The sequence below is a fragment of the Aythya fuligula genome, chromosome 5 (assembly GCF_009819795.1).
Source record: "Aythya fuligula isolate bAytFul2 chromosome 5, bAytFul2.pri, whole genome shotgun sequence".
Classification (NCBI taxonomy): Eukaryota; Metazoa; Chordata; class Aves; order Anseriformes; family Anatidae; genus Aythya; species Aythya fuligula.
The window spans coordinates 49,118,117-49,133,709 of record NC_045563.1 but is presented as its reverse complement, the minus strand read 5'-3'; the positions used below and the strand labels follow the sequence as shown (position 1 = coordinate 49,133,709).

Sequence of the window (15,593 nt, the reverse complement as noted above, 5' to 3'; positions counted from 1 at the left end):
GTGATGTTTTCCAAGGGACACATTGGGGAACTCACTCTCAATATTAGTTCCTGCTGCTGATAGAGAAAGTGAATATTGAGGATCATTCATTAGGATTTCACTCAGTCCAGTATCCCATGCACAAACAGGTCCAGTTGTGTAATTAAGTAGGCCATCCGAATACCGAATACCGGAAAGGTTGTATCCAGAGACACAGCTTTCTAAGGGCTAGGAACAATGCTGATAAAGATCAAGTGGCTAATTGTAAGCAACAACCTCCAAATTGCCTCCGGATGAATAAATCACAGTGGGTGATCCAAGCATATTTTCACATGGATACTGTCTCATTCACAGAAGCAGGGAGCTGGAAAACATCAGGAGTGAGTTCCAATTGGCTGGAAGGGAATGAAAAGATTTAAATTTCAGTAGGGATTATGTCATAGTTTTGTGTAATTATTCCTAGCTGGTGGAACTGCTGCAAAAGTGAAGAGGCCCAGAAAGTAGGACTGGAAGTCTACAATCTCTAGTACTTGGGGTTGGCTCATGAGTTGCTCTTGTTATGATTTCCTTTGACATTTCCAGGATTAATGTGAGGACTGGCAAAAATCAACAATGAGAGGAGCTTTTCAGCTTCCAGAACTCTTTCAGGGGGCACAAATTAAGATCAGTGGTCTTTGTGGTAAATTGTGTGTCCCAGCATTTCTGCAGGAGATGCTGGTTTTGGAACTGAGAGAATGTGTCACCGCACAAGCCGTGAAGGAGGGCAGATAGTTTCCTCTTTTTTGAAACACAAGTTAATGCAAAAGTTAATGCAAAATCCTTGCTGGCTAACAAAGTGAATGGAAGCTACTGCAATGAAGGGGAACATTTCTGGGGAAGAATCCTTGTTCTTCTTCTAGCAGTGTCACAGAGAGAAGGGCATTCCTGCCACAGTTAACACAGCTTGCTCTATTAGGTGCTAGACAGAGCAGGTTTCTGATGCTCCAGCCACTGGGTGTGAGACCTGCTTGGAGTCATCCGCCAGCAATGGCACCTTTCTGCCCTGGGGCTGTGGCAGCTCTACCCATTCTCCTGCTGCAGACCTCAGGTATGCAATGTGGCAGTCAGCAGGCTTTGAAGGCCAGACCAGGAAGCTGGGGGTCCTAAAGCATGAATCTGGAGTCAGGGCTTCTCCCCTGCAGTGTGACTTGAAGCATCAAGGTCTCCCAGGCTCCCGGAGGTGGTACTGCCCTGCTCAGAGGAGACTGCAGAGCCACACTGCCCCAGGACATGCCTCAGGATGCTGGTGGGCAATTTCATCAAACCCACCGCCAGCATCATATACTTGCTTGGAAGTCCTCCTCACTGCTTATGAGAAAAAATTAAAAAACATTCTCCTGAGTACACTGAGCCACAGCCTCCAGAAATCCCTCACCTCATTCCCTCCTTGAGGACACAGGCATTCCAAAAACATTTTGACAGCCAATGCCCTTATGCTTTTGGCTAAAGTTAGTATCTGTGGGCTTATGTGTTAGGCATCCTCGTCTCTGGGCTGCTCTGCCAAGCTGCGGGGGGTGATGTCTGAGGAGAGCCATCTGAGTCCTCCTCCACATCAGCTCTTCTCTGCCAGCAAACCCTGTGGGAACCTGGGGCATCCTCACCTTGTGGGTGCCCGCTGGGGAGGGAAGGGATAGTGTAGGAATAAGGAGTGCCAGAGATTTGCATGGACTCACAAAGCTCAAGGGCCAAGAATGGAAAACAAGCTCTGTTATGAGTGAAGATGACAAATTCTGTAAGTCTGAATTCGGAAAAGCTCTTTATTCAAGGGGCTTTGCAAAGGGCGTCCTGCTCCCCCTCAACTCCTGTGCTGTGCCTTCAGGGGCACACAGCTCTCTGCTCCTGTACAGCTCCATCACCTCGTCACTGCTGCTGAGAACAGCGCATTGGATTATGCAACGGCACAATATTTTAATGCTGGTTTCTGCACAAAGCTGGGCCAGTTTGCAAGTAAACTTAGTAAGAATATACAGAGATAACAGCTCTTTTCCTAGCTCTGCCACTCACTCACTATTTGCCTTCTGGTAAATCACCTAATTTGTCTGTCCTACAGCTTCCCCAGCAGTCACATGCAGACAGGCGCTCATTTTACAAAGAATTCGGAAATACAGATATCATAAATTTTAGGAACTGCTATATAACGACACTCAGGTAGTCATGTAATTAGACTTGCCCTCATAACAAAAGTTAAACCAAGAAAAAGATTTTGATCAAGTCAGAGATTTACAAGCCAAAAATCAAACCTGATGGGATTTGCCACTATTTACTTCAGCAGAGTTGGCCATAGGCAGCAACTGCAGCTACGGGTGGGCTGCATGAAGTGCACGTGGGTACCACTGGCTGGGAGTCCTCTGTTAGAACGGTTCTGAAGTGGTAAATTCACTTTTCAAAGAAATTTCTATTTTCTGCTGGATTTTTTAAAAATTACTTACTTAAGCAGAGAAAAAAAAAATCACTTCCAATCCCACATCCCCTGCGTGTTAGACTCTTTCCAGCAAGAGCATCTTGGAGCTGTGATTTCCAGGGCTTCCAGGTTCACTGGCTCCAGAGTACCTTGCCAGCCAGGGTGCTGTGGAGCCAGGAATCTGCAGAGCTCAGGGTCCAAAATCTTGCTGTGGAGGGTCCCTGTCCAGCTTTTGTCTGGCTCAGGGGCTGCTGTGGCTTTCAGCAAGGGGCTGAGTCACGGTGCCGTTCCCAGGAGAAGAGAATGGCGTTTAGGCTTTCTGCTGACAAAATGCCTAAATTCCATTTGGAGGCTGTTTCGGGATTTTGTTTCTGAGGATAGTCATTTAAATTTCTTCAGCTGAAGTCTCTGTCAGGCTTTCTTTGACAGTCACTAGAGTGGTTTTGGCTATGGTGGTGGCACTGTGAGCAGTTCCGTAGCTCTCTTTCACTGCAGAATATGTACGCTAGGAGCCATACCAGCAGAAGCTGCTCTGCACCCCTGCTCATCATCAAGTGCAGTTTCTGTGGCCATTTTCAGTGTTTGGCCTCCACTAAGCCTGCCAGCACACCTTATGTGAAAGCAATATTACAAGCGAATAGAAAAATTTTCCCCAAAGCCACTAGATGTCAAAATGTGCTATATACATTAGCATGGGTCAGTCTGAAAGCCAAACTCTGACTTGGGAATATGCAGAAAAATCAATTTCTTTAGCAGTAGTAGCATTAAAACATCCTGTGAGCAAATTAGTATAAAAAATAAAAATAAAAATTATTAACTCTTTCGCCCAATATATTGGGGGGAGCAAAAACAGAAATATAAACCTTTAATTTGAAACAGCAATGAGAAATGAGATTTATTTCAGGTAAGCAATATATTATTGAAAAGGATGTGCAGAATTTAGAGATAATGTATGATTTGTGTGAGGGAATATATATTATTTAATGAGGAAGTGGGTGAGAGGAAGGCAGCAGAATAAAACGGTGTTCATTTAATGAAGGGACTCTGGGACAAGAGCAAATGATAATTCCATCAGGCAGGATTTGAAGGACACTGAAAAAGAAAAGTGTAGCCTAAGAGACCATCTAATTTATCTCACTGGTTATAAAATGAACATGAAAACTATTTCTAAATGGCAGATAATTCAGATCTGAGGAACGTCTCCTACTTATAATTGAGAAGAGAGAAGAATTTGCACTGGTTTTATTAATAATGGAACATTTACTTAAAAATTCAGGAACTTACTGTTCCTCTAGTCTAGTTTTTCTCTGATTGAAGAAAGTTATCTGCAAAAGTGGAACCATTTTTGTGTTTCATATGGGACAGAAATATTTTTGTTTTGTTTTGTTTTCCAAGGCAACAAGTTAAGAGGCAAGAAAGATAATCAATTTTATTGGGATTCTCTGAGTTTGTTATATAGATACTTGAAGCAGTTCTGAGTTTTGTCCTCCCTCTAAAAACGGTTGTCACAGTTCAGCATTTCTTATGGAACTGTCTGTAGCCACCTTGTCTTACACCTCTCTACTTTACTTTCTTGTAAACTGAGTTTTCTCAGGCCACTAGTTGCCTCACACACTAAAGTGACAAGGATTATCTATATGCCTATACAGATTAATTGTGGGACTTCCAAGGAACAACATGGTGGGGCAAAACATGGAAAAATTAAAACAAACAAACAAATCTCTTAGGTCACAATGGGCTTGCTAGTGATGATCAGTGTTCTCCAACATCTTCTTTCTTGTTTTGTTTTTATTTTTTTAGATAGATTTTCAGTTTTCAAGTGCTGAGACATACAATTTCAATTTAGATCCTACTATGTCTTTCAAACATTTGTCAAGAAGACTTTTGTAGCATTTTTCTTGAGTAAAAATTCTGTTATTAATTTTATTCTGCCTGAACATACCTCTTTATCTTCCTTTAAACATTTTGCCATATCCTTTCTGGCTTTAGCTTTTACATTATTACAGTTTTTAGTTTTGCATGACCAGAGCCGTCATTCTTAGCTCCTAGTCTCTTCTCAAGATTATTTTTCACTAATTTTCCCCAAGATTATTTTTCCCTAATTCCCTAGTTTTTCTTTCAGATCCCCAGAGCCTTTATAGGTGTGATAACACCATGGCATGAGAAATGGATCAGGCTCAGACATGGGGTCTCTGTGTTGCTCAGACCTTTTTTTGGCAGACATTGCATGCAATCTCTTTCATATTTGGCTGTCCATTACCATCTTGTAATTTTTCACTCACCTATCCCATTTTCTGGATTCTCGGTGTCTTTGGTCCTCTGTTTGTGGAAAGAAGGGTGCAGAGACTGAACACTACAACCTGAAATCCCTGCCAGTCTTAGTTCCATTTCTGCAGGATTGTCTCAAACATTACAGTTTAGGGTGAGCATGACTGACCTCACAGTACAGTTCATAGATGTTCTTCAGGTAATTCTGTTTGAAGCTCTCTACCTTGCCATTTGCATCTTTGCATTGCAAAGGGCACTGAGAGGAAAGGTAAGGTATTTATCTCTTGAGAAGCTAGGCACTGGCTGCTGTTCAGAGGACAGAGGCCTTTCGGCTACTGTGTATAACCAGAGGGTAGAGCTAGGTATGAGTGACATTTACAAAATGTTCCTTTTTTCTTTCTTTTTGACTTCTGAAAAATGTGTTGGAGAGTTGGATATAGTCTTATATCAGGAGAGAATGTAAAGACTTCAGTACAATATCTCAAACAAAAGAGGCTGTCCTAAGATTCAGTGGAATATACTGCACATTCAGAAAGATGTAAGAACCCATCAGATTTATACCCTTGATGGGAAGCCATCTACAAAAAGGAAAGAGTGAATTGTATGAAGCACACAAGAGGCTAGGATTCCCTTCACAATAACTGTTCAAAACTTCATTGCCTGAAGTATTCACAAGTAAAAGGACAGGGTGCATAAGAGCTACCTGAGATTTATTAGGTAAAAGGGATAAAAGGCAAGTCAGGCTGTACAGGGAGAAAAGCTACAGAGCTCAAAATCAAAGCAGCAGAGGCAAGTACTAGAGTAACTGCATGTGACTTTCAGGCTAGATAATATAAGCTGAAAACAGAGCTCAGCTGCGGTAGTGAGGTGCAGGGAACATCTCAGGATTCAAAACCATGTTTAATTTGAAGAGAGTAAGAATGAAGTAATGAAATGATCCAAAGAAAAGATAAAAGGCATGGCTGTGCCTCCAGTGGCACAGTTAAAGACTAGGACAGACCATGAGGGAGGATGATGAGAACAAGAGAACAGACACCCAGCAGATAGAGGCACAGGCAACAACAGGGACACGCCTGTTAATAATACTCAGCTGTTTTGCAATCAGAGAAATTCCACCATGACTCTGTGACACAAGTGGATATGAGCTAATGCTTATAACATCCCTGTGAGGAACAGGGTGCTTTCGTTTAATTGATACAGCAAATGAAGCAACTTACCCATGGCCACAGTTTCATAGCTATGATTAGATCTCATGACCTTCTGCCTCCATATCCTCTACTCTAGGCCATAGTTTCATTACTAAATCAATCTGTGCACAAAATCCTGAATTTACCTCATAAGTAAAACCAGAGTTGTTCCAGCTGGGTCACACTGGCATAGAGAATCTAAAGAAAGACTGGCAACCAAAGCAAATCGCAAGAGCTAGGAACTGAATATCTTAATCACTCAGGAGACTGAACAAGAACAAACACTCATAGTTTGTGGGTAAAAAGTAAGTGTAGCTTGGATAAGTTTTTTCCAGGAGGGACCTCGAACACAAAAGCACCAAATGATTTTTTCTGTAGAGCTGAACTGGACCACAAGAAAACAGAAAACCTGTATTTATGACAAAAAGGAGAACTCTGAGTGGTGTACAGATGGTTCTGATCAACTGTTTTCATTTGACAAGCTGAGTGTGACTTTACATCAACAGAGAGAAACACAAATATGATGCAATAAATTGAAATTTAGATATGGAGGGAGTTACTGGGAATACAAAGATCATAACTGGGATGACAAGCATTCACTGAGAAAATCTATGCTTCCATTATTTTCCTTTCATTTCTGCATGTGCTTTTGTATACACATATATACGCGTGGGTATATTTCACATGAAAAGCCTCATGGGCAAGGAATGAATTTTGCTGAATTTTCATCATTATTCTTTTTCAAAAGATGACGCTGATGCAGAACGCTTGCAGCCAAGAGGAAATGTTGACCTTCCCTAAGTGGATGTGTTTTGACTTGGAGTAGTGAGTCTGGGCCCGTCTCTAAAGTTGACGTATTAGACAGTGTTTCTTTGCAGGACTTGGGCTTACTAGTGCACAAGTGATTCTGCCAAATCATTGTTTGACATTTGTAGTAATCCATAAAATGAGGGGAATTTCTATTGAGCCTTGTTCTTGTGAGTGCTACTGCTTTAGGACGTTTACTCACTCAAGAATCTCTTTCCTTATGTGAATAATTGGATCGTCCATGCTCCATATAAATAGATGGAGTCATGCGTGTTCTGAGTAAGGATTACAGGCCTGAGGCCTTACAAAGTTTTTTCCTCTGCAAGTGTAAGGATTAAAATTTGGCTGTAAGCAACATTCTTTGTGTGTCCAGATCCAGTAGCTACAAGGCAAAACAGAAAGGGAAGTCAAATTCTAAAAACATAAAGCAAGGATGATCTCTGTAGCATTCACCTATCTATCTTCAAAGGAGTACTGCATCTGCTGGGTTGTGCAGACACCAAAATCTGTATTTCCTACATTGTTTTAATTTCTACATTGATACAGAAAATTGCTCTTGAAAAGTGACTTGCAGAAGGTGAATAGGACATGGGCATTCTTTGTCTCTGATAGCGAAGAAAGCATCAAATGAAGTTATCATGTGGCAGGCTAAAAACCAAACCTATGAAGGCAGTGGATTTTTGACACAACGCGTACTCTGTAGAACTCATTGCCACAGCATATTGTGGATATAAAGTATGTAGTTGAGTTTAGAAGATACTTAGACAAACTAATATAAAGGAATCCACCAGGGTATGTTTTACCAAAGATACCATCGTAGTTTGGGTAGTTCTTGAGCCTCAGATTGCTGAATGCTGCCAGATTATGCCAGGAAAGCATTCTTTTTGCTTTCTCTGTTTTTACATTCTTTTTATCAAATCTACCTTTTGCTGTCATTGAAGACAGAATTCTGTGCTGGATGGACCTTCAGTCTGATTTAGTATGGTTGGTTTGATGTTCTCAGAGAAATCTTGCTTAGGATGTTTAATCTAATATTTACTACTTGCAGTAGTTAAATACACCATCGTCTGTCAGTATTTCCCCAATAGAACAAACCCTGTGGAAAGAGTAAATATCACGGTTTGGTAAATATCAAGGTTCCTTTTTAATGTCATTATGATAATGTTTGATCTATACAAATAACAATGCTTTAATATTTCAGTGATGTTATCTGAAAAAGTATATAAATGTTGAAGGAAGAATTTGAAAGAGTTTAAAATTTAAGGCTCTTAAGGATCTAAATTTTCTGTTGACCAAAAATGGTTCAAGACCTGTTTAGGTGGAAGGTGCTTCAAATACCAGTGTTTTGAGCAGATGAAAATCATAATGGTACAAATACTTATGCATATGATCATTTTGAGTTATCCCATTGAACTGAATGGATCTAGGCATGTTTTGAAAAGTGACGTATATGTAAGTGTGTGTAGAAATGAGGTATAAACAACTTTCTAAAATCAGCAGTTGTCTTGCAATTTTGACTTCTGTGCCCATTTTAATTGGTTTTTCAATGTTCTAAATAAAGAATCATCTTAACACAGTCCTGTTTTTGTAATAAAGTGGATTTTTTTGAAATATCTGAACTGTCAGTGGTGATGTGTAGGACTCCAGGTGCTCCCGCTCATGGTATTGTGGAAGGAGATGACTTTAAATACGGGGCCCAGGTTTACTTCAAGTGCAACGCAGGTTACAGCTTAAAAGGCAGCCGTGTTGCCTACTGTCAGCTTGATGGGATTTGGTCAACACATCATCCCGAATGTGGTAAGGTCACTTTAAGTTTTGGTTCTTATCAAGTGTTTCAACCATTGTATTCGCATGAAACCAGAATATCTAAATCTCGCTTGAAATTTGGTAGATCCATGGCTTAACATGATGTTCTTATGTCTTCCTGCCTTAAATAGCAGTAGGGATTCTTATTTTATTCTGCTGGAGCCCAAGCCTGCAAGACTTACTTATATAAAGGTCTGACTGAAACATCGGATGACTGAAAAATAATCTCAAAAACTGTAGGCATACATCCTTCTTATATTATACACTGGCAATTTCTAGGACCAACTCCAAGTGAGGGTCTTTGTGCATCAATGGATAGCTACTTCCATTGCTACGTACCTCTGATACTTTCTCTGCAGGAGCTTGGTGCACTCTGTGGAGGTGATTGAGGCTTACCACATGAAGACTAGACTCTTAACATCAACAGCATTCCCATCCTAGAGAAAAACTGTTAAAAGAGAAACTTCTATCCATTCTTGCTGTGCAAGTTTGCATGCCTATGGTAGATCTACCATTCACTTTGATTCAGCTGTGATATTCCAAGCCCCTTCTTCCCATCCAAAGAGACTTCTAATTTTTCTTTAGTTGTTCCATATTGCACAATTTTATTTCCATATTCCAGAATAATTTGTATCAATTTGAAAAGTGCTTTCACAACTGGGTTGTGGCAAGCAATGCAAATTTCAGGTGAAGTGTCGTGAAACAGCTGTATATAAGTTCATCTGAAAAAGCAAGCAAAGGCATTCTTCTGTCTAGAGAGAACACCTCCAATTGCAATAAATGTGATAATTTCCTGCTGCATGACGTCCCTGGATAAAGATCTGTTGAAACATCTGTCTCTAGACTTGATTGTTACTGTAGTATCAGTGCTGAAATTTGAGTCTCTCCTTCCCAGATGTTTTCTCTTTGTTTTTAATGTGTCAGAAAAATCATAACCCAGAACTTACAGAAGAAAAGAATTATGATTTGAGTTACTGATAGGCACAGGATGAAATAAGAGAAGGTCTTTGTTGACTTATTTGGTCAAGCTTTGGTACATTTGGAAACAAATGCACTCTGCTCATCAGATGATGCCTCTAGGCTAGATATCAGCACAGAAAACAACTTGCAAATGAAGCATTATACTGTGGGTGATTCCCTGCAGTCTTCAATCAGTATCAAGTTATAAGTCATCTGTGAGAGAGTAAGACAGCCCCTGAGGTACAGGGCAGAAAGAGAGAGCCAAAAGAAAAGGAGACAGGGCTCGGCTTCTCCCTTTCTCCTGGTTGAGAGGAAGTTCAACTCTCATTCTTGTTTATTCAATATGACTCATGTGGAAAAGTATTGAAGTACATGCAAAACCTTCAGCGTATACAAAAATCCAGTGTCATTAAATAAAGCACTGAAATGCACACTACACTTGAATTATACGCTCAGTGTTAAGAGCACATGCCCTTATTGAACCTTGTACCACCATGGTTAGCTATGTGCTTACATCTTTGTTGGTCTGGGCTCTGTTGGTCTGGTCAGGCCCATGCCTATGCACTTTTACTGTGCTCCTTTCACAGGGATTTTAAGCATTTTGGTTTGTGTTGGTGCTTTTGTGAAGTGAGGCTCAGCAGAGTCTGAAGCAATGCCGTGAAGGGGTCATTTCTGGTCAATCAAAAGACCACAGTCTTCTCAGGACGCTCTGTGCAGAGCAGCACCAACACTGTCTAAATGAGACCTTCACTGGATGTCATGCAATGAGATAGAGGAAGAGTTAAATAGAATTGCATATTACCATCAGCCTGACAAGAAAACTGAGATGAAATCCAAAAAAAGCAACCTTTTCCAGCTGCTAATTATAAAGAGCGGAGGGGTCAAGATTACAGGGAATAGCATTCATTAGCATCAGATAGGGAATATTTTCATCTAGATTTAGGCCAAAAATTTAAGCTTATTGAAAGAAAAAAGAACAACAGCAAAAAAAAAAAAAAAAAAAGGAGAGGAAAATATTGGGAAGGAGAAAGTAAAAGAGGTTTTATAGGCAGTGTGCTTATGAATTTCCACATTAAACTTTTAGTATCAGTAAATATATTTATATATGTTCTATTTAAATTCCTGTATTTCCCTGGATTATTGAGATCTCTCTGTCAGTGCTAAGAGACCAAACTGCAACCAAACATAAAAGCAAAATTAAGTAGTCTAGTTTATTATTCAAGTCCAGTAAAGTATTGGAAGTATATAGAGGGAAAAGGATGCCAAGAGCCTGTTTTCTGCAAATAGTTTAAGTGCATCCTTTTTTTGCTCCTGAAGTAGCCCCGTTAATGTTAATGGGACATTAACATCATGTAAAGTCAAGGTTCTTTTTCAGGATTGGCAGCCAAGTTTTAAGGACTTTTTAATGATTTGAGAGTTTTACACTTTCAACAAAGACAAATGTATTATAAATAGACATCTGTATTAACATTTCTTCTTTAATATATGATCTTTTCTAAGACTGGGATCCCAAACGGGTCTTGGGGCATCCTTAATGAAGTGCAGAATGCGTTGTAAAATCTGAATGAAACGTCAAGCAGTGTGATGGGTGAAAATAATGCTGTGAACTTGATAAAATGGTTACTATTTTTCCCCCTATCATTAGTTCTAGATGAAAAAAACTGCTCAGATCCTGGTGGCCCACTCAATGGCTACAGAAGAGTAATGGAAGATGCTGAGCTCTTGAATGGACGCTATGCAAAAATTGGCACAGTCATTGCTTTCTTTTGTAACAACTCATATGTTCTTAGTGGGAATGAAAAGAGGACCTGCCAAGACAATGGAGAATGGTCAGGGAAACAGCCAATCTGCATAAAAGGTAGTTTACAAATTATTTATTTATTTATTTTTTTTACAACAACTCTTACAAGCTGCTATGTTTTTACTGGAGTTTGCTTTTTATATTTTGCATTGGCCAAAGAAACATTTTTCCTAAGAATAAACTCTGACTGACACCTGATACTGAGATTGGTAGTTTGCCAGCTCTTACTGGCTGCTAAACTCAGCCAGAGAAGCTGCCAGTGATTCCAGCAGATGCTTTCATCTTTAAAGATGGTGAGTAATGCTCCCCATAACCCTTATTACCCTCTTTCTAGGATGAAATCTGTATAAGGTTAAAAGCAAAGAAGATCAGCAGGGAATTGAAATAGAAGGAAATAACTGTGTCATCAGAATTGTTGTGACAGGACCCAGCTCTCCTCTCACAATGCTGTTCAGTTGGTGGGACCAGTCCTGAGCATAAAGGTTTATAAGGCCAAGCCTGTAGATTGCAGCCTTGGACATTCGGTTCAGAAAACCACTTGAGGACATGCTTAAATTATCTGTGTTCACCAAACCATTGAAACACATCTTTAAATACTTTGCTAGAAAGGGACTTATGCTGTTGACCTGGGGCTACTGTAAGCATGAGCCCTGAATGGATGAAGGAATTTGGGCTGGGGAACTGCCAAATTCATTTTCCCAAAGCAATTTTTTGAAATATATTTTAATGGATTTTTTTTTTTTTTTTTTGTTAACTGAAGTAATGATAATATAAGGAAATATATCTGTCCCCTGAGGAATTTGCTTTATTCTGTTATTTTAGATGGAAATACTCTCTCCCTGAAGCGTATAATCATCTCCATTTGTGGAAGGCTTCTTTATTGAAGTTAACTTTGACAATGACATAAAGGTTAACATATACAGTAATCACAAAGAGCTAGATATTGTTAAATCCCACTGAACATGAGTGCTCAGGCATACAGATGAAATACATCCTGCAAGATTCCTTTTCTTCCACTGTGCGCAGCAGGAAGGAGATCCTTGCAGAGTTATTTGAAGTGATAAAGCTGAATATTTTATCCTGCTTTTAAAGTAAATAAACAGAACATGCAAAATTAGAAATCCTCAATTGTCCTTCTGCTATTTTGTGCACATTCAGGTAACTCTGTGGTGTTCGTTTCCTTCAGAGCCCCCAGCTCCTCCCAAAGGGTGCCCAAGCAAACAGGCTCTCAGAAGCCTGTAATATCTTGCAGCCTTTCTCAGTGTGCTGACTCACTGGCATTAGATCTGTGTGGCTACATAGGTGGAAATTAAATGGTTTTTTTTGTATGGTTCTATTATTGCTAAAGTTTGCTCAGATTCATAACTGCCAGCTGTGGTGGTGTAAATCTGACATTCAGATACTCTAATAGACAAATCTTCTTCAACAGCTGAAAGTGTCCAGTGCAGATGATGCTGAGTTGCTTCCATTGTGGTAAATGGATAGATATGGAGACCTGTGGGGAACTATTTTCCTAAAGCTTTACCTTGTAGGGCCTACCTTTATTACAATGCACATAATTTACTGCCCCTTTTCTTAATCCAGCCCCCTATTGCTAGTGAGAGGAAAGGGTGGAAATGGGTATGAATCATAACATTTTAGCTGTGAATGTGGAAAAGTACTGTGCAACATTATATTTTTTCTAGCCTGCAGAGAGCCAAAGATCTCTGACCTGGTGAGACAGAAAGTGCTTCCAATGCAGGTTCAGTCAAGGTGAGAATGCAATACCTCAAGTACAGTTTTAAGAAATTGTGATTGCTTTTCCTCTCCTTTCCATCCCATGACCATGCCCTGACTGAGCAGCTTTTCCTAGGAAACGCTTCATGTGTACTCCACTGATAACCGAGCACTGAGAGCTGCTGGGAGGGGAGGTCTGGTTAAGCACAGGTGTGCAAGCTGCAGGACGCTGCCAGGAAGAAATGCATGGTTAGAGGTGTGCAAACCACTGGACAGTGCCAGAATTAGGCTTGCAAGCTTGTAACAGACTACAAGAACAGTCTGAAGAACAGTTCCCTGGAGCTGGGGATGTATCTTAAAATATGAAAATGTGTTACCTTTGTGAAGAAATGAGTGAGGAGAGCACAAGAAGGGAAAGGGCAATGTAGTCTGCTTCCATGAGGTTTCACTACCCATTAGGTTTCACATTATAGCACAGTTGATATAAAGTTGGGTTTGGGATGGACACAGGGAAAAGGTGAAGGAGAATAGGAGGGGATGAAGTGAATGAATGATTAGACCTTGTGTGAGCTTGCCCTTTTGCTGATTTCTTGAAATGAACACAATCGGAATCTGGTTATGCTGAAATGTTCGGTTTAATTTCTGTCCAAGTAGTCATTTCTCATTTCAGCGTTTTCTTTCAGTAGAGGATTCATTTATTTTTAGATGCAGCGCAAGAACTGTCCTCATCTTTGGTCTTAAAAACAGCCATTTGAGGGCAGAATAAAGGTCCAGCTCTAGCCATATCTTGTCTCTGGCAATGGCCAGTAGCAGATGCCTAGAGAAGCCTTTAGGAACAAGGCAACATGTACCCCCCACACTTCTCCCACTCCCCAGCTGTCTGTAGTGTATGAGTGTTGAGGTGGCCCTGGGAAGCCATCAGGAGGCTTTCATAGCCATCAAGATTTGTTGCTTCACTTTTGAACGCAGGTCTTTTTATGCTAAATGTTTCAGATATTAACACCAGCTGTATGAGAGTGCATGCATGCCCCCACCTGCATAGCATCATGATGGCATCTCATGTCTGTGCACTGTTTTTGTCCCTTTAAGCATGATCCCATGAAGTAGCACAGATAAATAAAGAGGACAAATGTGGATTTTGTAGCATTGCGTGGTCACACATGAGTAGGGAATGGGACCCAGGCAGTTTGAGCATGACCAGAGCAATTCTCATCCTTCTTCCAAAACCCAAGAAACTTCTTATTGCTCTTCTTCTTAGTAAGTTTATTTTCCCTGAGTGGTGTCATGTATCTCCTCACAAATTCTATATGGTGAAGGTAGTCTTTGTTTCTCTCTGACCGAAAATGGAATTACTATGTGAAAAAGCATTCTTATGGCTTTTCTGGATACAGGCAGTTCCAAAAATAGCAAGGGAAATTATTTTCCTGCTGTTTTTTTTTTTCAGATTTAAATAGTTTGTTGTTGTTGTTGTTGTTGTTTTGTTTTGTTTTGTTTTGTTTTGTGTAGATATATGCTTTTAACCATTAGAACAAGAAATATATTTTAAGTGATGAAGATTTAAGTATAACTGTAGTCAAGCTTATGGTCCATATCCAGGCTGGTGCATATATTTATTTTTTTTTAATTATGTGCCATGTTTCAGCTAATCAGTACAATTTCCAAATGGAAGCTTAGTGATTATTGCAATTATGAAATCTCTGTGGTGAGATAATTATCTGTTAATTGCTAAATCAAGCAACTTTATCAACATGATTTAATCTGAATCGATTCCTAATACTGCCTATTAAAACATTCACTAGAGAAAAGAAGTGCCTAACTCCTCTCTAGTGAGAATTAATTATGGCAGCACCAACTTCTAGTGTAATTTCTCTATTTAAAAACACAATATCTCGGTCCTTTTGTGAAGGGTGAAACCTGTTCCACACTCAAAGACAACTAAATATAATCCAGAAACTGTAAAATAAAAATAATTAAAAAAAAAAAAAAAAGAGATACAAATAATTTAAAAATATGTGAATATATATATATATATATATATAAATAAAATATCTGGGATGTAAATGGCAATATTGCTAAACTATGTTGGAAGGATATTTGTCTTCTGTTTTCACAAGCAAACTACCTGCTTATATTTTAAAATGTTACTTAAGACAGCTGGTGATAAAGCTATGGAAATGATCTCTTTTATTGTGTTGTTATCATGACCTTGTGTTTGTGCATTGAAACAGGGAAACACCTTTGCATCAGCTTTACTCATCTGCATTCAGCAAGCAAAAGCTTGAAATCTACCCAACCAAGAAGCCAGCACTGCCATTTGGAGACCTGCCCCCCGGGTACCAGCATCTGCACACTCAGCTTCAGTACGAATGCATTTCTCCTTTCTACCGCCGCCTGGGTAGCAGCAGGAGGACTTGTCTGAAGACAGGAAAATGGAGTGGGAGGGCCCCCATTTGTATTCCAAGTGAGTCTCAGAGGGAAGAAAAGCACACGTCTCTTGGCGGATGGGGGCACAGGCTGTGTATTTGTCTTAGATAATTAGGGAGTCCCAGCAGTGTAGGCTGCCTATGCTTCCAGCTGGGAGATAGGAGCAATAAAGGTTGGAGGATATATGGCTCTTTTTACCATCAGT

At 40.0% G+C, this 15,593-nt stretch overlaps 1 protein-coding gene across 3 annotated transcripts in view; it reads left to right on the top strand.

The window, feature by feature from the left end:
• Positions 1-15,593, top strand: part of PAMR1 (peptidase domain containing associated with muscle regeneration 1) — a 52,358-nt gene that overhangs the window by 33,959 nt on the left and 2,806 nt on the right. The window contains exons 7-10 of one of the 3 annotated variants that reach the window (XM_032188808.1): positions 8,329-8,478; positions 11,093-11,305; positions 12,934-13,000; positions 15,193-15,425. In XM_032188808.1, the coding sequence (XP_032044699.1) occupies positions 8,329-8,478; positions 11,093-11,305; positions 12,934-13,000; positions 15,193-15,425 (663 nt within the window). Of the gene's footprint in view, positions 1-8,307; positions 8,479-11,092; positions 11,306-12,933; positions 13,001-15,192; positions 15,426-15,593 lie in introns of all 3 variants that reach the window. The other 2 variants (XM_032188807.1, XM_032188809.1) reach the window with 2 other exon arrangements.